The 22,378-nt window shown below is 59.3% G+C and overlaps 1 protein-coding gene across 1 annotated transcript in view; it reads left to right on the top strand.

Moving 5' to 3' along the window:
• LOC137465675 (A.superbus venom factor 1-like) overlaps positions 1-22,378 on the top strand; it is a 106,779-nt gene that overhangs the window by 39,241 nt on the left and 45,160 nt on the right. Inside the window, 2 exon segments of the mRNA XM_068177734.1 lie at positions 284-419; positions 3,996-4,146. Of these exon segments, the coding sequence (XP_068033835.1) occupies positions 284-419; positions 3,996-4,137 (278 nt within the window). The 3' untranslated portion in view covers positions 4,138-4,146.

Below are 22,378 nucleotides of genomic sequence, written 5' to 3'. Positions count from 1 at the left end.
AGGTGGGACTGGTGTCACCCGGGTGGGGTCAGTGTCACCCAAGGGAGTTCAGGGACACCCAGCTGTGGCTGGTGTCACCTAGGTGGTGCTGATGTCACCCCACTGGGGTTGGTGTCACCCAACTGGGGTCGGTGTCACCCCGGTGTGTTGGGTGCTGGCAAAGCTGGAGGCACCCGGTGCCACCCCCAGCTGGTGCCACCAGGGGTGTGGTGCCACCACGGCTGCCCTGTTTGGGGGCTGGAGGTGCCACGGTGACACAGTGACACGGTGACACGGTGACCAGGCACGGACGAGGACCCCGCCGGGAGCAACAGGACCTTCGTGAGCCACCAGCAGTGCAGGGACACCCTGAATTTGCGCACGGGACAGGACTACCTGGTCTGGGGACAGGCCAGCGACCTCTGGGTCACCGGCAGACAGTAGGGACACCGGGGGACACGGTCCCCATTGTCACCTTTGTCCCCATTGTTCTCCACTGTCCCCATTGTCCCCTTTGTCCTCATTGTCCCCATGGATGTCCCCATTGTCCCCTATATCCCCATTGTCCCCATTGTTCTCCACTGTCCCCATTGTCCCCTTTGTCCCCATTGTCCCCACATCTGTCCCCATTGTCCCCTATATCCCCATTGTCTCCACTGTCCCCATTGTCCCCATTGTCCCCACAGCTGTCCCCATGGTCCCCATTGTCCCCACAGTTGTCCCCATTGTCCCCATGGTCCCCTATATCCCCATTGTCCCCATTGTCCCCTATATCCCCATTGTTCTCCACTGTCCCCATTGTCCCCATTGTCCCCATGGATGTCCCCATTGTCCCCTATATCCCCATTGTCTCCACTGTCCCCATTGTCCGCACAGCTGTCCCCATGGTCCCCATTATCCCCTATATCCCCATTGTCCCCATGGTCCCCTATATCCCCATTGTCCCCACTGTCCCCATTGTCCCCACAGCTGTCCCCATGGTCCCCATTGTCCCCTATATCCCCATTGTCCCCATTGTCCCCGATATCCCCATTGTCTCCACTGTCCCCATTGTCCCCATTGTCCCCACAGCTGTCCCCTTTGTCCCCATTGTCCCCACAGTTGTCCCCATTGTCCCCATTGTCCCCGATATCCCCATTGTCTCCACTGTCCCCACTGTCCCCACAGCTGTCCCCTTTGTCCCCATTGTCCCCACAGCTGTCCCCATTGTCCCCTATATCCCCATTGTCTCCACTGTCCCCACTGTCCCCATTGTCCCCACAGCTGTCCCCATTGTCCCCATGGTCCCCTATATCCCCATTGTCCCCATTGTCCCCTATATCCCCATTGTCTCCATTGTCCCCATTGTCCCCATTGTCCCCATTGTCCCCATTGTCCCCACAGTTGTCCCCATGGTCCCCATTGTCCCCTATATCCCCATTGTCCCCATGGTCCCCTATATCCCTATTGTCTCCACTGTCCCCACGGTTGCCATTGTCCCCACAGCTGTCCCCATGGTCCCCTATATCCCCATTGTCTCCACTGTCCCCACTGTCCCCACAGCTGTCCCCTTTGTCCCCATTGTCCCCACAGCTGTCCCCATTGTCCCCATTGTCCCCTATATCCCCATTGTCTCCACTGTCCCCACTGTCCCCATTGTCCCCACAGCTGTCCCCACTGTCCCCATTGTCCCCTATATCTCCACTGTCCCCTTTGTCCCCTGTATCCCCATTGTCCCCATTGTCCCCATTGGCCCCACTGGCCCCAGTGTCCCCTGTATCCCCACTGTCCCCATTGTTCCTCATTTTCCCCATTGTCCCCCACATCCCCACTGTCCCCATTGTCCCCATGTCCCCACAGCTGTTCTTGTGTCCCCATAGCTGTCCCCATTGTCCCCATTGACCCCTAAATTCTGAATGTCCCCATTGTCCCCATTGTCCCCATTGACCCCTAAATTCTGAATGTCCCCATTGTCCCCATTGTCCCCATTGACCCCTAAATTCTGAATGTCCCCATTGTCCCCATTGTCCCCATTGACCCCTAAATTCTGAATGTCCCCATTGTCCCCATTGTCCCCATTGACCCCTAAATTCTGAATGTCCCCATTGTCCCCATTGTCCCCATTGTCTCCTATATCCCCATTATCCCCACTGTCCCCATGCCCCCACAGCTGTCCCCTCTGTCCCCATTGTCACCATTGTCCCCACTGTCCCCATTGTCCCCTATATCCCCATTACCCCCTATATCCCCTCTGTTCCCATTGTCCCTATACCCCTGCTGTCCCCATGTCCCCACGGCTGTCCCCTGTGTCCCCAAGCTGTCCCCTATAGCCCCATTGTCCCCTGTGTCCCCATTGCCCCTTATATCCCCATGGTCCCCATTATCCCCACATGTGTCCCCATGTCCCCAAGCTGTCCCCATGTCCCCATGGCTGTCCCTGTGTCCCCATGTGTCCCCATGTGTCCCCATGTGTCCCCATGTCCCCACGGCTGTCCCTGTGTCCCCATGTGTCCCCATGTGTCCCCATGGCTGTCCCTGTGTCCCCATGTCCCCATGGCTGTCCCTGTGTCCCCATGGCTGTTCCTCTGTCCCCACGGCTGTCCCCATGTCCCCACGGCTGTCCCTGTGTCCCCATGTGTCCCCATGTGTCCCCATGGCTGTCCCTGTGTCCCCATGTGTCCCCACGGCTGTCCCCATGTCCCCATGGCTGTCCCTGTGTCCCCATGTCCCCATGGCTGTCCCTGTGTCCCCATGTGTCCCCATGTGTCCCCATGGCTGTCCCTGTGTCCCCATGTGTCCCCACGGCTGTCCCCATGTCCCCATGGCTGTCCCTGTGTCCCCATGTGTCCCCATGGCTGTCCTGTGTCCCCATGTGTCCCCATGGCTGTCCTGTGTCCCCATGTGTCCCCATGTGTCCCCACGGCTGTCCCCATGTCCCCATGGCTGCCCCATGTCCCCATGTGTCCCCATGTCCCCATGGCTGTCCTGTGTCCCCATGTGTCCCCATGGCTGTCCCTGTGTCCCCATGTGTCCCCATGGCTGTCCCTGTGTCCCCATGTGTCCCCCATGTCCCCATGGCTGTCCCCATGTCCCCATGTGTCCCCATGTCCCCATGGCTGTCCCTGTGTCCCCATGTCCCCATGGCTGTCCCCATGTGTCCCCATGTGTCCCCATGTGTCCCCATGGCTGTCCCCATGTCCCCATGTGTCCCCATGTCCCCATGGCTGTCCCTGTGTCCCCATGTCCCCATGGCTGTCCCCATGTGTCCCCATGTGTCCCCATGTCCCCATGGCTGTCCCTGTGTCCCCATGTGTCCCCATGGCTGTCCCTGTGTCCCCATGTGTCCCCATGTCCCCATGGCTGTCCCTGTGTCCCCATGTGTCCCCATGTGTCCCCATGGCTGTCCCTGTGTCCCCATGTGTCCCCATGGCTGTCCCTGTGTCCCCACGGCTGTCCCCATGTGTCCCCATGGCTGTCCCTGTGTCCCCATGGCTGTCCCTGTGTCCTCATGTGTCCCCATGGCTGTCCCCATGTCCCCATGGCTGTCCCTGTGTCCCCATGTGTCCCCATGGCTGTCCCTGTGTCCCCATGTGTCCCCATGTCCCCCATGTGTCCCCGTGTCCCCATGTGTCCCCTGCGTCCCCACAGCTGTCCCCATGTCCCCATGTGTCCCCATGGCTGTCCCTGTGTCCCCACGGCTGTCCCCATGTGTCCCCATGGCTGTCCCTGTGTCCCCATGGCTGTCCCTGTGTCCCCATGTGGTCCCCATGGCTGTCCCCATGTCCCCATGGCTGTCCCTGTGTCCCCATGTGTCCCCATGGCTGTCCCTGTGTCCCCATATGTTCCCTATGTCCCCATGGCTGTCCCCTGCGTCCCCACAGCTGTCCCCATGTCCCCATGTGTCCCCATAGTCTCCATTGCCCCCATGTCCCCATTGCCCCCATGTCCCCATTGCCCCCTTTATCCCCAAAGTCCCCGCTGTCCCCACGTCCCCCCCGTGTGTCCCCGTGTCCCCAAGCTGTCCCCTGTGTCCCCAGCTTCTCGTACCTGATCGGGAAGGACACGTGGCTCGAGGAGTGGCCCTCGGAGGCCGCGTGCCAGGACGCCGCCCTGCAGAAGCGCTGCCAGGACTTCATCGAGTTCTCCGAGTCCATGACCCTCTTCGGTTGTCCCAGCTGAGTCCCCGAGGTGTCACCCCCCCTCTGGTGTCACCCCCCTCTCTGGTGTCACCCAGTCCTGGGCTGTCACCGCGCTCCGGTCACTTTTTGTCCCCTCCCTGCCCTTTTTTTGGGGTTTTTTTTTTTGTTAAAAAAGTCATTTCTGAGCACCTGGCTTGGGGTGTCCTTGTTGGGGGGGGATGTGTTGGGGGGAGTGGGGACACCAGAGGGGACGTGGGGACATCACAGGGGACATGGGGACACCACAGGGGACATGGGGACACCACAGGAGACATGGGGACATCATAGGGGACATGGGGACACCACAGGGGACATGGGGACATGATAAGGGACATGGGGACACCACAGGAGACATGGGGACATCATAGGGGACATGGGGGCACCAGAGGGGGCATGGGGACACCAGAGGGGACATGGGGACACCACAAAGGATGTGGGGACACCAGAGGGGCCATGAGACATCATAGGGGTCATGGGGACACCATAGGAGACATGGGGACAACATAAGGGACATGGGGACACCAGAGGGGGCATGGGGACACCAGAGAAGACATGAGGACACCAGAGGGGGCATGGGGACACCAGAGAAGACATGAGGACACCAGAGGGGGCATGGGGACACCAGAGAAGACATGAGGACACCAGAGGGGCCATGAGACATCATAGGGGTCATGGGGGCACCAGAGAAGACATGAGGACACCAGAGGGGGCATGGGGACACCAGAGAAGACATGAGGACACCAGAGGGGCCATGAGACATCATAGGGGACATGGGGACACCAGAGAAGACATGAGGACACCAGAGGGGGCATGGGGACATCATAGGGGTCATGAGGACACCACAGGAGGCATGGGGACATCATAGGGGACATGGGGGCACCAGAGGGGGCATGGGGACACCAGAGGGGACATGGGGACACCACAAAGGATGTGGGGACACCAGAGGGGCCATGAGACATCATAGGGGTCATGAGGACACCACAGGAGGCATGGGGACATCATAAGGGACATGGGGAGACCACAGGGGTCATAGCGACCCCAAACTCTGCACCCCAAACCCCGCGCCCCACATTTCACACCCCAAACCCCGCACCCCAAACCCCGCGCCCCACATTTCACACCCCAAACCCCGCACCCCAAACCCCGCACCCCACATTTCACACCCCAAACCCCGCGCCCCAAACCCCGCGCCCCACATCTCACACCCCAAACTCTGCACCCCAAACCCCGCACCCCACATCTCACACCCCAAACTCTGCACCCCAAACCCCGCGCCCCACATCTCACACCCCAAACCCCGCACCCCAAACCCCGCGCCCCACATCTCACACCCCAAACTCTGCACCCCAAACCCCGCACCCCACATCTCACACCCCAAACTCTGCACCCCAAACCCCGCGGCCCACATTTCACACCCCAAACTCTGCACCCCAATCCCCGCACCCCAAACCCCGCGCCCCACATCTCACACCCCAAACTCTGCACCCCAAACCCCGCGCCCCACATTTCACACCCCAAACTCTGCACCCCAAACCCCGCGCCCCACATCTCACACCCCAAACTCTGCACCCCAAACCCTGCACCCCACATTTCACACCCCAAACTCTGCACCCCAAACCCCGTGCCCCACATTTCACACCCTAAACTCTGCACCCCAAACTCTGCACCCCAAACCCCACACCCCACATCTCACACCCCAAACTCTGCACCCCAAACTCTGCACCCCAAACCCCGCGCCCCACATCTCACACCCAAAACTCTGCACCCCAAATCCCGCACCCCACATTTCACATCCCAAACCCTGTACCCCAAACCCCGCGCCCCACATCTCACACCCCAAACCCCGCACCCCAAACCCCGCACCCCACATCTCACACCCCAAACTCTGCACCCCAAACCCCGCACCCCACATTTCACACCCCGAACCCTGCACCCCAAACCCCGCACCCCACATCTCACACCCCAAACCCCGCACCCCAAACCCCGCGCCCCACATTTCACACCCCAAACTCTTCACCCCAAACTCTGCACCCCAAACCCCGTGCCCCACATTTCACACCCCAAACTCTGCACCCCAAACCCCGTGCCCCACATTTCACACCCTAAACTCTGCACCCCAAACTCTGCACCCCAAACCCCACACCCCACATCTCACACCCCAAACTCTGCACCCCAAACTCTGCACCCCAAACCCCGCGCCCCACATTTCACACCCCAAACTCTGCACCCCAAACCCTGGGCCCCAATTTTCTCCACCCAAATTTCGCACCCCAAGCCCCGCACCCCAAATTCTGCACCCCTCTCCCAGCACCCCAAATCCCGCACCCCACATTTCCCACATCCCAAATTTCGCACCCCAAGCCCCGCACCCCAAAATTTTGCACCCCACATTTTCCGCCCCACACTCTGCACCTGGGGCAATCTTTGGGGGACTCTGGGGCAAATTTTGGGGTCTCTGGGGCAATTTTGGGATCTCTGGGGCGAATTTGGGGCTTTTGGGCTAAATTTGGGGTTTCTGGGGGGCTAAGTTGGGGGGTCGGGAGTAAATTTGGGGGATCTGGGACAATTTGGGGGGATCTGGGTCAAATTGGAGGGGCTGGGACAAATTTTGGGGCTCATGGGCAAATTTTAGGGGGATCTGGGACAATTTGGGGGATCTGGGGCAAATTTTGGGGACTCCAGGGTAAATTTAGGGGGTCTGGGGTTAAGTTTTGGGGGACTCCAGGGCAAATTTTGTGGGATTTTCAGCAAATTTTTGATTTCCAGAAGCAAATTTTGGGGGGTTCTGGGGTAAATTTGGGGACTCTGGGGCAAATTTTGGGGACTCTGGGGCAAATTTGGGGTGATTTTCAGTAAATTTTGGGTATCCTGAGGCAAATTTTTGGGTATCCTGAGGCAAATTTGGGGGTCCTAGGGTTAAATTTTGGGGGAATCCAGGAGAAATTTTGGGGCATTTTCAGCAAATTTGGATTTTCTGCGTCAAATTTTGGGGTTCTGGGGTTAAATTTTGGGGGAATCCAGGAGAAATTTTGGGGCATTTTCAGCAAATTTGGATTTTCTGCGTCAAATTTTGGGGTTCTGGGGTTAAATTTTTGGGGGACTCCAGGAGAAATTTTGGGGCATTTTCAGCAAATTTGCATTTGCCGGGGAAAATTTTGGGGGGTTTTGGGGCAAATTTCGGGGGGATTTGCAGGTGGGGACCCCCCCGAGGTCCCTCAGTGCCACCCCAGGGTTGTCACCTCCATTTTTTTTTGGGGACAATCCAGGCGGTAAAAACAATCCATAAATAATTTTATTAATTACTGAATAAATAATTAATTAAGGACAATAATTTATTGGGGGAGGGCGCCCCCCCAGGCCGGCTGGGGGAGGGGGACAGCAGGAACCCCACCCAGAGTGTCCCCAGTGTCCCCAAGGAGGTCCCAAGTGTCCAGCACTGGGTCCCCAAATGTCCCCAAGTGTCCCCAAGTGTCCAGCACTGGGTCCAGGAGGTCCCCAAATGTCCCCAAGCACCAAATGTAGGGGGGTCACCGATGTCACTTGGTGTCCCCAAATCTCCAGATGTGGAGGTCACCGATGTCACCTGATGTCCCCAAATCTCCAGATGTGGAGGTCACCGATGTCACTTGGTGTCCCCAAATCTCCAGATGTGGAGGTCATCGATGTCACTTGGTGTCCCCAAATCTCCAGATGTGGAGGTCACCGATGTCACCTGGTGTCCCCAAATCTCCAGGTGGGGAGGTCACCGATGTCACTTGGTGTCCCCAAATCTCCAGGTGGGGAGGTCACCGATGTCACCTGATGTCCCCAAATCTCCAGATGTGGAGGTCACCGATGTCACTTGGTGTCCCCAAATCTCCAGATGTGGAGGTCACCGATGTCACTTGGTGTCCCCAAGTCTCCAGGTGGGGAGGTCATCGATGTCACTTGGTGTCCCCAAATCTCCAGATGTGGAGGTCACCGATGTCACCTGATGTCCCCAAATCTCCAGATGTGGAGGTCACCAATGTCACTTGATGTCCCCAAATCTCAAGATGTGGAGGTCACCGATGTCACTTGGTGTCCCCAAATCTCCAGGTGGGGAGGTCATCGATGTCACTTGGTGTCCTCAAATCTCCAGATGTGGAGGTCACCGATGTCACTTGGTGTCCCCAAGTCTCCAGATGTGGAGGTCACCGACGTCACCTGATGTCCTCAAATCTCCAGATGTGGAGGTCACCGATGTCACTTGGTGTCCCCAAATCTCCAGATGTGGAGGTCACCGATGTCACCTGATGTCCCCAAATCTCCAGATGTGGAGGTCACCGATGTCACCTGATGTCCCCAAATCTCCAGGTGGTGAGGTCACCGATGTCACTTGGTGTCCCCAAGTCTCCAGATGTGGAGGTCACTGATGTCACTTGGTGTCCCCAAATCTCCAGATGTGGAGGTCACCAATGTCACCTGATGTCCCCAAATCTCCAGGTGGGGAGGTCACCGATGTCACTTGGTGTCCCCAAATCTCCAGATGTGGAGGTCATCGATGTCACTTGGTGTCCCCAAATCTCCAGATGTGGAGGTCACCGATGTCACCTGATGTCCCCAAATCTCCAGATGTGGAGGTCACCGATGTCACTTGGTGTCCCCAAACCTCCAGATGTGGAGGTCACCGATGTCACCTGGTGTCCCCAAATCTCCAGGTGGGGAGGTCACCGATGTCACTTGGTGTCCTCAAATCTCCAGATGTGGAGGTCACCGATGTCACTTGGTGTCCCCAAATCTCCAGATGTGGAGGTCATCGATGTCACTTGGTGTCCTCAAATCTCCAGGTGGGGAGGTCACCGATGTCACTTGGTGTCCCCAAATCTCCAGGTGGGGAGGTCACCGATGTCACCTGATGTCCCCAAATCTCCAGGTGGGGAGGTCACCGATGTCACTTGGTGTCCCCAAGTCTCCAGATGTGGAGGTCACCGATGTCACTTGGTGTCCCCAAATCTCCAGATGTGGAGGTCACCGATGTCACTTGATGTCCCCAAATCTCCAGATGGGGAGGTCACCGATGTCACCTGATGTCCCCAAATCTCCAGATGTGGAGGTCACCGATGTCACTTGGTGTCCCCAAATCTCCAGATGTGGAGGTCACCGATGTCACCTGAGGTCCTCAAATCTCCAGATGTGGAGGTCACCGATGTCACTTGGTGTCCCCAAATCTCCAGATGTGGAGGTCACCGATGTCACCTGATGTCCCCAAGTCTCCAGATGTGGAGGTCACCGATGTCACTTGGTGTCCCCAAGTCTCCAGATGTGGAGGTCACCGATGTCACTTGGTGTCCCCAAATCTCCAGATGTGGAGGTCACCGATGTCACTTGGTGTCCCCAAGTCTCCAGATGTGGAGGTCATCGATGTCACTTGGTGTCCCCAAGTCTCCAGATGTGGAGGTCATCGATGTCACTTGGTGTCCCCAAATCTCCAGATGTGGAGGTCACCGATGTCACCTGGTGTCCCCAAATCTCCAGATGTGGAGGTCACCGATGTCACTTGATGTCCCCAAATCTCCAGATGGGGAGGTCACCGATGTCACCTGATGTCCCCAAATCTCCAGATGTGGAGGTCACCGATGTCACCTGATGTCCTCAAATCTCCAGGTGGGGAGGTCACCGATGTCACTTGGTGTCCCCAAATCTCCAGATGTGGAGGTCACCGATGTCACTTGGTGTCCCCAAATCTCCAGATGTGGAGGTCACCGATGTCACCTGATGTCCTCAAATCTCCAGGTGGGGAGGTCACCGATGTCACTTGGTGTCCCCAAGTCTCCAGATGTGGTGGTCACCGATGTCACTTGGTGTCCCCAAATCTCCAGGTGGGGAGGTCACCGATGTCACTTGGTGTCCCCAAATCTCCAGGTGGTGAGGTCACCGATGTCACCTGATGTCCCCAAATTTCCAGATGTGGAGGTCACCGATGTCACTTGGTGTCCCCAAATCTCCAGATGTGAAGGTCACCGATGTCACTTGGTGTCCCCAAGTCTCCAGATGTGGAGGTCACCGATGTCACTTGGTGTCCCCAAATCTCCAGATGTGGAGGTCATCGATGCCACTTGGTGTCCCCAAGTCTCCAGATGTGGAGGTCATCGATGTCACTTGATGTCCCCAAATCTCTGGACACGGGGATCTTGTCACTCAAATCTCCAGCCTTGGATGTCACCAATGTCCCTTGTCCCCAGATCTCCAGGTTTGGAGGTCACCAATGTCCCTTGTCCCCAGATCTCCAACCACGGACGTCACCGATGTCCCTTGTCCCCAAATCTCTGAGCATGGGGGTCTTGTCCCCAAACCTTCGGGTTTGGACGTCACCGATGTCCCTTGATGTCCCCAAACCTCCAAGTTTGGACATCACCGATGTCCCTTGATGTCCCCAAACCTCCACGTTTGGACATCACCGATGTCCCTTGATGTCCCCAAACCTCCGGGTTTGGACGTCACCGATGTCCCTTGATGTCCCCAAACCTTCGTGTTTGGACGTCACCGATGTCCCTTGATGTCCCCAAACCTCCACGTTTGGACATCACCAATGTCCCTTGATGTCCCCAAACCTCCACGTTTGGATGTCACCGATGTCCCTTGATGTCCCCAAACCTCCATGTTTGGGACTCCCTGATGTCCCCAAGCCCCACCCTGGCAGGTGACCAGCAGGACACAAGGCCGGCCACCCCCGTGCCACCACTCGGCGCCACCACCCGGTGCCACCACCCGGTGCCACCCGCTGTCACCCCCCGGCGATCCTCAGCAGCCCCACGAAGTTGCCCTCGCGCTCCTCCTGCGCCAGCTGCCACCCGCCCGTGTCCCCAGCGGTGTCCCCAACGGTGTCCCCAACCAGCTCCAGGCTCAGGATGTCCCCAGGCCACAGCTGTCCCACGGCCTGGGCCAGCGCTGACCGCCGGTGGTGGCCTCCGGTGGTGGCCGGCAGGGCCAGCGGCACGGCCAGCAGCGGCCTCGGGGACACGGCGCGGCGCAGCCGCAGGGTGACACCGCCTTGGGGACAGGCGGCCGCCGTGCAGGTGAGGCCCAGCTGGCCGTAGAGGAGGTAGAGGCCGCCGGATGTCACCCGGAGTGTCCCCGCGGTGTCCGGCCGGATGTCACCGCTCAGGAAAACGCCCTGGACGCCGTCCTCGTAGCGCCAGCTTGGGGACGGTGACAGCGAGCCTGGGGACGGGGGGACAGCGGTCAGTGGGGACATCGGGGGACAGGGGTCAGTGGGGACATCGGGGTCAGGGGTCAGTGGGGACATCAGGGGACAGTGGTCAGTGGGGACATTGGGGACAGGGGTCAGTGGGGACATTGGGGGACATTGGAGTCAGTGGGGACATCGGGGGACAGGGGTCAGTGGGGACATCGGGGACATCGGGGACAGCGGTCAGTGGGGACATCGGGGACATTGGGGACAGCGGTCAGTGGGGACATCGGGGGACAGCGGTCAGTGGGGACATTGGGGACATCAGGGGACAGCAGTCAGTGGGGACATCGGGGGACAGCGGTCAGTGGGGACATCGGGGACATCAGGGGACAGAGGTCAGTGGGGACATCGGGGGACAGCGGTCAGTGGGGACATCAGGGGACAGGGGGACAGCGGTTGATGGGGACATCGGGGTCAGTGGGGACACTGGCGACATCAGGGGACAGCGGTCAGTGGGGACATGGGGACACTGGGGACAGTGGTCAGTGGGGACATGGGGACACTGAGGACAGAGGTCAGTGGGGACATCGGGGACATCAGGGGACAGAGGTCAGTGGAGACATCAGGGGACAGCGGTCAGTGGGGACATTGGGGACAGGGGTCAGTGGGGACATCGGGGACATCAGGGGACAGCGGTCAGTGGGGACATTGGGGACAGGGGTCAGTGGGGACATCGGGGACATCGGGGACAGCGGTCAGTAGGGACATCGGGGACAGCGGTCAGTGGGGACATCAGGGGACAGTGGTCAGTGGGGACATCAGGGGACAGCGGTCAGTGGGGACATTGGGGACAGGGGTCAGTGGGGACATCGGGGACAGGGGTCAGTGGGGACATCGGGGACATCAGGGGACAGCGGTCAGTGGGGACATCGGGGACAGGGGTCAGTGGGGACATCAGGAGACAGCGGTCAGTGGGGACATCAGGGGACAGGGGTCAGTGGGGACATCGGGGACAGTGGTCAGTGGGGACATCAGGGGACAGTGGTCAGTGGGGACATCAGGGGACAGGGGTCAGTGGGGACATCGGGGACATCAGGGGACAGCGGTCAGTGGGGAGATTGGGGGACAGGGGTCAGTGGGGACATGGGGACACTGGGGACAGCGGTCAGTGGGGACATGGGGACACTGGGGACAGTGGTCAGTGGGGACATCAGGGACATCAGGGGACAGAGGTCAGTGGAGACATCAGGGGCCAGTGGTCAGTGGGGACACTGGGGACAGCGGTCAGTGGGGACATGGGGACACTGGGGACAGCGGTCAGTGGGGACATGGGGACACTGGGGACAGCGGTCAGTGGGGACATGGAGATGGGGGACAGTGGGGACACTGGGGACATCAGGGGACACTGGGTGAGGCTGGGGACAGAGGGGACAATGAGGGGACAGAGGAGAGGGGGGTGGCACCAAGGAGAGTCACGGTGGCCCAAAGGGACACGGGGTCTGTGACACCCTGGGGACAGTCGGTGACACCCTGGGGACAGTCACTGACACCCTGGGGACAGTCGGTGACACCCTGGGGACAGTCGGTGACATCCTGGGGACAGTCACTGACACCCCGGGGACAGTCAATGACACCCCGGGGACACTCGGTGACACCCTGGGGACAGTCAATGACACCCTGGGGACAGTCGGTGACACCCTGGGGACACTCTGGGACACCCTGGGGACAGTCGGTGACACCCTGGGGACACTCTGGGACACCCTGGGGACAGTCGGTGACACCCTGGGGACACTCTGGGACACCCTGGGGACAGTCACTGACACCCTGGGGACAGTCGGTGACACCTCAGGGACACTCTGGGACACCCTGGGGACAGTCACTGACACCCTGGGGACAGTCGGTGACACCTCAGGGACACTCTGGGACACCCTGGGGACAGTCACTGACACCCCAGGGACACTCGGTGACACCCTGGGGACAGTTGGTGACACCCTGGGGACACTCTGGGACACCCTGGGGACAGTCGGTGACACCCTGGGGACCACAGGGACAAGGACACTCCATGACATCCTGGGGACACACTGTGGCACCTTGGGGACCACAGGGACATTCTGTGACACCCTGGGGACAGTCACTGACACCTTGGGGACATTCTGTGACACCCTGGGGACACTGATGGCCTGGGGACATTCCGTGACACCCTGGGGACAGTCACTGACACCTTGGGGACGCTCCGTGACATCCTGGGGCACTGATGGCCTGGGGACATTCCGTGACACCCTGGGGACATTCCGTGACACCTTGGGGACATTCTGTGACATCCTGGGGACACTGATGGCCTGGGGACATTCCGTGACACCTTGGGGACGCTCCGTGACGCGGCCTTGTGCCACCCCCGGATGCCGCAGGGGAGGTGACAGTGGGGGAGGTGACAGTGGGGGAGGGGACAGTGGGGGAGGGGACACTTCCTCTGTGAGGAACCCGAGTGGCAATTCCGAGATGACTGGGGGGGAGGGGACAGGAGGGGACATCAGGGGACAGGAGGGGACATCAGGGGACATCAGGGGACAGGAGGGGACATCAGGGACAGGAGGGGACATCAGGGGACATCAGGGACAGGAAGGGACATCAGGGGACAGGAGGGGACAGGAGGGGACATCAGGGACAGGAGGGGACATCAGGGGACATCAGGGACAGGAGGGGACAGGAGGGGACATCAGGGACAGGAGGGGACAGGAGGGGACATCAGGGACAGGAGGGGACATCAGGGACAGGAGGGGACAGGAGGGGACATCAGGGGACAGGAGGGGACAGGAGGGGACATCAGGGACAGGAGGGGACATCAGGGGACATCAGGGACAGGAGGGGACATCAGGGGACAGGAGGGGACAGGAGGGGACATCATCAGGGACAGGAGGGGACAGGAGGGGACAGGAGGGGACATCAGGGGAGAGGAGGTGACAGGAAGGGACAGGAGGGGACATCAGAGACAGGAGGGGACATGAGGGGACATCAGGGACAGGAGGGGACATCAGGGGACATCAGAGGACATCAGGGGACAGGAGGGGACAGGAGGGGACATCAGGGGACATCAGGGACAGGAGGGGACAGGAGGGGACAGGAGGGGACATCAGGGGAGAGGAGGTGACAGGAAGGGACAGGAGGGGACATCAGAGACAGGAGGGGACATGAGGGGACATCAGGGGACAGGAGGGGACATCAGGGGACATCAGGGACAGGAGGGGACATCAGGGGACATCATCAGGGACAGGAGGGGACATCAGGGACAGGAGGGGACAGGAGGGGACATCAGGGGACATTGAGGACTCACCGGCACTGAGCAGGACGTGGGCGGCGCTGGCAGCCTGAGGGGACACGAGGGGACAACGTCAGCACGAGGGTCCCCACCCATGTCCCCAAGGTGTCCCCAATGTCCCCAATGTCCCCAATGTCCCCAATGTCCCCAAGGTGTCCCCAATGTCCCCAAAGTGTCCCCAAGGTGTCCCCAATGTCCCCAAGGTGTCCCCAATGTCCCCAATGTCCCCAAGGTGTCCCCAATGTCCCCAAGGTGTCCCCAAGGTGTCCCCCAGAAGGGGACAGGACAAGGGGACACCTGGATGGACACACGAGTGGACAGATGGACACCTGGATGGACAGACGGACACGGGGATGGACAGGTGCACATGGGCATGGACACACGAGTGGACAGATGGACACAGGGATGGACAGATGGACACCTGGATGATGGACACTTGGATGGACACATGGACATGTGGATGGACACAGGGACACGTGGATGACAGATGGACAGACAGATGGACAGCTGGGTGGATGGACAGATGGACAGACAGATGGCCAGCTGGGTGGATGGACAGATGGACAGACAGATGGACAGCTGGGTGGATGGACAGATGGACAGACAGATGGCCAGCTGGGTGGATGGACAGATGGACAGACAGATGGACAGCTGGATGGATGGACAGATGGACAGACAGATGGACAGCTGGATGGATGGACAGATGGACAGACAGATGGACAGTTGGGTGGGTGGACAGATGGACAGACAGATGGCCAGCTGGGTGGATGGACAGATGGACAGACAGATGGCCAGCTGGGTGGATGGACAGATGGACAGACAGATGGCCAGCTGGATGGATGGACAGATGGACAGACAGATGGACAGCTGGATGGATGGACAGATGGACAGACAGATGGACAGCTGGATGGATGGACAGATGGACAGACAGATGGACAGCTGGGTGGGTGGACAGATGGACAGACAGATGGCCAGCTGGGTGGATGGACAGATGGACAGACAGATGGCCAGCTGGGTGGATGGACAGATGGACAGACAGATGGCCAGCTGGATGGATGGACAGATGGACAGACAGATGGACAGCTGGATGGATGGACAGATGGACAGACAGATGGCCAGCTGGGTGGATGGACAGATGGACAGACAGATGGACAGCTGGATGGATGGACAGATGGACAGACAGATGGGCAGCTGGGTGGATGGACAGATGGACAGACAGATGGACAGCTGGGTGGATGGACAGACATGGACGGACAGATGGACAGCTGGATGGATGGACAGACATGGACGGACACCTGGGCACCTGGACGGACCCCCCCAGACAGACGGACACCCGGACAGACGGACAGAGCCCTGGGCAAGGAGGACGGATGAACACCTGGACGGACACCTGGACGGACAGACAACCACAGGCTTGGACAGACGGACACCTGGACAGAGAGCAGACAGACCTGGATGGACACCTGGACAACTGGACACCAGGACAGACAGGGGGATGGACACCAGGACACACGGACAACTGGGCCGGTGGACAACCGGACACCTGGGCAATCAAGCACCAGGACAGATGGACAGCTGGACAAACGGACACCTGGACAGACAGCAGGACAAACAGACAGCAGGACAAATGGACACCTGGACAAACGGACACCAGGAAAAACAGACACCAGGACAAACACCCGGACAGATGGACACTGGGACACCTGGACGAATGGACACCAGGACAGATGGACACTGGGACACCTGGACGAATGGACACCAGGACAGATGGACACTGGGACACCTGGACGAATGGACACCGGGACAGATGGACACTGGGACACCTGGACGAATGGACACCAGGACAGATGGACACTGGGACACCTGGACGAATGGACACCAGGACAGATGGACACTGGGACACCTGGACGAATGGACACCAGGACAGATGGACACTGGGACACCTGAACGAATGGACACCAGGACAGATGGACACTGGGACACCTGGACGAATGGACACCAGGACAGATGGACACTGGGACACCTGGACGAATGGACACCAGGACAGATGGACACTGGGACACCTGGACAAATGGACACCAGGACAGATGGACACTGGGACAACTGGACACGTGGACAAATGGACACCAGGACGAACGGACACCGGGACACCCGGCTCCCCCAGGACACCCGGCCCCGGCGACAAGCGGCCACCCCGCCCTCAGGACAGACGGACGGACAGACGGACGGACAGACGGACGGACCGATCCCCCCGCCCCCCGGGCCCACCTTCACCGGGGGCTGCCCCCGGAGCGCCCCCAGGACGGCGGCGGCGGCGGCGGCGGCTCCGAGCGCGGCGGCGGCGAGGGCGGCGAGCGCCGGGGCCAGGCGGCGGCACCGGGACCGGGCCCGGCTCTGCCCCTGCTGCTGCTCCCGGTGCTGGTTCTGCTCCCGGTGCTGGGGATGGTCCCGGTCCCAGTCCCGGTGCTGGTTCTGCTCCCGGTGCTGGGGATGGTCCCGGTCCCAGTCTCGGTGCTGGTTCTGCTCCCGGTGCTGGGGATGGTCCCGCTCCCAGTCTCGGTGCTGGTTCTGCTCCCGGTGCTGGGGATGGTTCCGCTCCCAGTCCCGGTGCTGGTTCTGCTCCCGGTGCTGGGGATGGTCCCGGTCCCGCTCCCAGTCCCGGTGCTGGTTCTGCTCCCGGTGCTGGGGATGGTCCCGGTCCCAGTCCCGGTGCTGGTTCTGCTCCCGGTGCTGGTGATGGTCCCAGTCCCCGTTCTGGTTTTGGTCCCGGTTCATGTCTCGGTTCTTGTCCCAGTCCCGGTTCCGGTCCCAGTTCTGGTTCTGGTGTGGGTTCTGCTTCCAGTTCCGGTCCCGATTCTGGTCCCAGTTCTGGTCCCAATTCTGGTGCGGGTTCTGCTCCCAGTTCTGGTGTCCGTTCTGGTCCCGGTTCTGGTCCCGGTGCCCATTCTGGTCCCAGTCCCGGTCCTGGTCCCGGTTCTTGCGGTCCTGGTCCCAGTCCCGGTTCTTGTCCCGGTTCTTGTCCCGGTCCCGGTCCGGGCAGAGGCACCGGCAGGGCCCCGGGGCTGCCGCGGGATTCTCGGGGTCGGCGAGCGGCGACATCGCGGCGACATCGGCGACAGAGCGGAGCGGAGCCGGCTTTTAACGGGACACGGGGAGGGGACACGGGGACAGCGGTGACATCAGGGAAAGGACCGGGACATCGGGGAGGGGACACGGGGACAGCGGTGACATCAGGGAAAGGACCGGGACATCGGGGAGGGGACACGGGGACAGCGGTGACATCAGGGAAAGGACCGGGACATCGGGGAGGGGACACGGGGCCAGCGGTGACATCAGGGAAAGGACCGGGACATCGGGGAGGGGACACGGGGACAGCGGTGACATCAGGGAAAGGACCGGGACATCGGGGAGGGGACACGGGGACAGCGGTGACATCAGGGAAAGGACCGGGACATCGGGGAGGGGACACGGGGACATCGGGGAAGGGACCGGGACATCGGGGAGGGGACACGGGGAGGGGACACGGGGACATCGGGGAATGGAGCGGGGACTTCGGGGAGGGGACAGCGGTGACAGCGGGGAGGGGACAGCGGTGACATCAGGGAAAGGACCGGGACATCGGGGAGGGGACAATGACACCGGGGAGGGGACAGGGAAGGGGTTGGGGACACCGGGGAGGGGACAATGGCACCGGGGAGGGGACAGGGAAGGGGCTGGGGACACCGGGGAGGGGACAATGACACCGGGGAGGGGACAGGGAAGGGGTTGGGGACACCGAGAGGGGACAATGACACCGGGGAGGGGACAATGGCACCGGGGAGGGGACAGGGAAGGGGTTGGGGACACCGAGAGGGGACAATGACACCGGGGAGGGGACAGGGACGGGGCTGGGGACACCGGGGAGGGGACAATGACACCGGGGAGGGGACAATGACACCGGGGAGGGGACGGGGACGGGGCTGGGGACACCGGGGAGGGGACAGGGAAGGGGCTGGGGACACCGGGGAGGGGACAATGACACCGGGGAGGGGACAGGGACGGGGCTGGGGACACCGGGGAGGGGACAGGGAAGGGGTTGGGGACACCGGGGAGGGGACAATGACACCAAGGAGGGGACAATGACACCGGGGAGGGGACAATGACACCGGGGAGGGGACAGGGAAGGGGCTGGGGCCACTTTGGGGGTGGCACCGGGGTGGCGACAAAGCGACACCGGGGTGGGGACAAATCCATGAGGAAGCGGCGACAACGTGGGTGGGGGGACAGCGGGGGGGGGGGGGAGGGGGTTTTGGGGACCCTCCCGGCCGTGACGTCACGGATGGGAAGTGTCCCCAAGTGTCCCCAAGTGTCCCCAAGTGCCACCCACGCCCCAAGGCGGGGATTTCCTGCGCGGAGCGGGGACGGAATTTTTGTCCCCTCCCCTTTTTTTTGGGGGGACACGTGATATTGGGGGGGGAGGGGAGGGGAGAGGTGGGGACACTCTGGGGGGAGACCCCCCCCCCCAAAAAAAGGGACCCCAAAAAAGCGCGAAACCCCCCACAAAAAAAGGATCCCCAAAAAACCCAAGCCCCCCAACTGGGAAAACTAAAAAAACACAAACACTCCGAATTGGGAAACCTAAAAACCCCCAAATCCCCCAAAATGGGAGCCCAAAAAACCCAACCCCCCAAAACTGGGAACCCTAAAAAACCCAAACACTCCGAATTGGGAACCCTAAAAAACCCCAAATCCCCCAAAATGGGAGCCCAAAAAACCCCAAATCCCCCAAAATGGGAGCCCAAAAAACCCAAATCCCCCAAAATGGGACTCCAAAAAACACAACCCCCCCAAAATGGGACCCCAAAAAACCCCAAATCCCCTAAAATGGGACCCCCAAAAAAACCCAAACCCCCCAAAATGAGACCCCAAAAAAACCCAAATCCCCCCAATTGGGAACCCTAAAAAACCCAAACCCCCAAAATGGGACCCCAAAAAAACCCAAATCGCCCAAAATGGGACCCCAAAAAAACCCAAATCCCCCCAAATGGGACCCCAAAAAACCCAAATCGCCCAAATGGGACCCCAAAAAACCCAAACCCCTCAAAATGGGACCCCAAAAAGCCCAAATCCCCCAAAATGAGGCCCCAAAAACCCCCAAATCCCCTAAAATGGGACCCCCAAAAAAACCCAAACCCCCCAAAATGGGACCCCAAAAAACCCCAAATCCCCCAAAATGGGACCCCAAAAAAACCCTAATCTCCCAAAAACGGGACCCCAAAAAAACCCCAATCCCCCCGAAAAAACCAAACCCCCAAGATGGGGACCCCAAAAAAACCCAAATCCCCCCCCAAAAACCCAAATCCCCCCAAAATGGGACCCCCAAAAAAACCCAACCCCCCCAAAACAAAGGGACCCCAAAAACCCACAGCCCCCAAAAAAACCCCGAAACCTCCAAAAAATGGGACCCCCAAAAAAACCCCAAATTGGGACCCCCCAAAAAAAAACCATAAATGGGACCCCCAAAAAAACCCCAAAATGGGACCACCAAAAAAACCCCAAAATGGGAACCCCAAAAAAACCCAAAATGGGACCCCAAAAAAAACCCCAAACCCCTCAAAATGGGACCCCAAAAACCCCAAATCCCCCCAAATGGGACCCCAAAAAAACCCAAATCGCCCAAAATGGGACCCCAAAAAAATCCTAACCCACCCCAAAATGGGACCCAAAAAAAAAACCAAATCCCCCAAAATGAGACCCCAAAAAAACCCCAACCCCCCCCAAAAAAACCCAATCCCCCCCAAAAAGACCCAACCCCCCAAAATGGGACCCCAAAAAAACCCAATCCACCCCAAAAAGACCCAACCCCCCCAAAATGGGACCCCCAAAAAAACCCAAATGGGACCCCCCAAAAAAACCCAAATCTCCCCAAAATGGGACCCCAAAAACCCCAAATCCCCCAAAATGGGACCCCCAAAAAAACCCAACCCCCCAAAACAAAGGGACCCCAAAAACCCACAGCCCCCAAAAAACCCCGAAACCTCCAAAAAATGGGACCCCCAAAAAAACCCCAAATTGGGACCCCCCAAAAAAAAACCATAAATGGGACCCCCAAAAAAACCCCAAAATGGGACCACCAAAAAAACCCCAAAATGGGAACCCCAAAAAAACCCAAAATGGGACCCCAAAAAAAACCCCAAACCCCTCAAAATGGGACCCCAAAAACCCCAAATCCCCCCAAATGGGACCCCAAAAAAACCCAAATCGCCCAAAATGGGACCCCAAAAAAATCCTAACCCACCCCAAAATGGGACCCAAAAAAAAACCAAATCCCCCAAAATGAGACCCCAAAAAAACCCCAACCCCCCCCAAAAAAACCCAATCCCCCCCAAAAAGACCCAACCCCCCAAAATGGGACCCCAAAAAAACCCAATCCACCCCAAAAAGACCCAACCCCCCCAAAATGGGACCCCCAAAAAAACCCAAATCGGACCCCCCAAAAAAACCCAAATCTCCCCAAAACGGGACCCCAAAAACCCCAAACCCCCCAAAATGGGACCCCCAAAAAAACCCAACCCCCCCAAAACAAAGGGACCCCAAAAACCCACAGCCCCCAAAAAAACCCCGAAACCTCCAAAAAATGGGAACCCCAAAAAACCCCAAAATGGGACCCCCAAAAAAAACCCTAAATGGGACCCCCAAAAAAACCCCAAAATGGGACCCCCCCCCAAAAAAAAACCCAAAATGGGACCCCCCAAAAAAACCCAAAATGGGAACCCCAAAAAACCCCAAAATGGGACCCCCCAAAAAAACCCCAAAATGGGACCCCCCCCAAAAAACCCCAAAATGGGACCCCCCCAAAAACGGGACCCCCCCAAAAATGCCCCCCCCAAATGGGAGACACCCCCCAAAAACGAGACCCCCAAAATGGGACCCCCCCAAAAAATGGGACCCCTCCCCAAGTGAAGCCCCCCCAAAAATGCGACCCCCCCCAAATAAAGCCCCCCAAAAATGGGAGAATCCCCCAAAAACGACACCCCCCCAAGTGAAGCCCCCCCAAAATGAGACCCCCCCCAAAAACGAGACCCCCCAAAAACGAGACCCCCCCAAAAAAACGAGACCCCCCAAAAACGAGACCCCCCCAAAATGGGAGATCCTCCCAAAAATGAGACCCCCCCAAAAAAACGAGACCCCCCTCAAAAACGAGACCCCCCAAATGTGGGAGTCCCCCCCAAAAAACGAGAGCCCCCCAAAAACGAGACCCCCCAAAAACGAGACCCCCCAAAAACGAGACCCCCCCAAAAATGGGAGACCCCCCCCATGGGAGACCCCCCCAAAAAACGAGACCCCCCCCAAAAAGAGACCCCCCCAAAAAACGAGACCTCCCCAAAATGGGAGACCCCCAAAAAAAACGAGACCCCCCCAAAAACGAGACCCCCCAAAAACGAGACCCCCCAAAAAAAACGAGACCCCCCCTTAAAAACGAGACCCCCCCAAAATGGGAGATCCCCCCAAAAATGAGACCCCCCCAAAAAAACGAGACCCCCCAAAAACGAGAACCCCAAAAAAACGAGACCACCCCCAAAAACGAGACCCCCCCAAAAACGAGACCCCCCAAAAAACGAGACCCCCCCCAAAAAACGAGACCCCCCCAAAAAACGAGACCCCCCAAAAACGAGACCCCCCCAAAAACGAGACCCCCCAAAAAAACGAGACCCCCCCAAAAAACGAGACCCCCCCAAAAACGAGACCTCCCCAAAAACGAGACCCCCCCCCAAAAACGAGACCCCCCCCAAA

This window comes from Anomalospiza imberbis, unplaced genomic scaffold, assembly GCF_031753505.1.
Source record: "Anomalospiza imberbis isolate Cuckoo-Finch-1a 21T00152 unplaced genomic scaffold, ASM3175350v1 scaffold_101, whole genome shotgun sequence".
NCBI lineage: Eukaryota > Metazoa > Chordata > Aves > Passeriformes > Viduidae > Anomalospiza > Anomalospiza imberbis.
The sequence above is the reverse complement of the archived record's forward strand: the minus strand, read 5'-3'. Positions and strand labels throughout refer to the sequence as shown.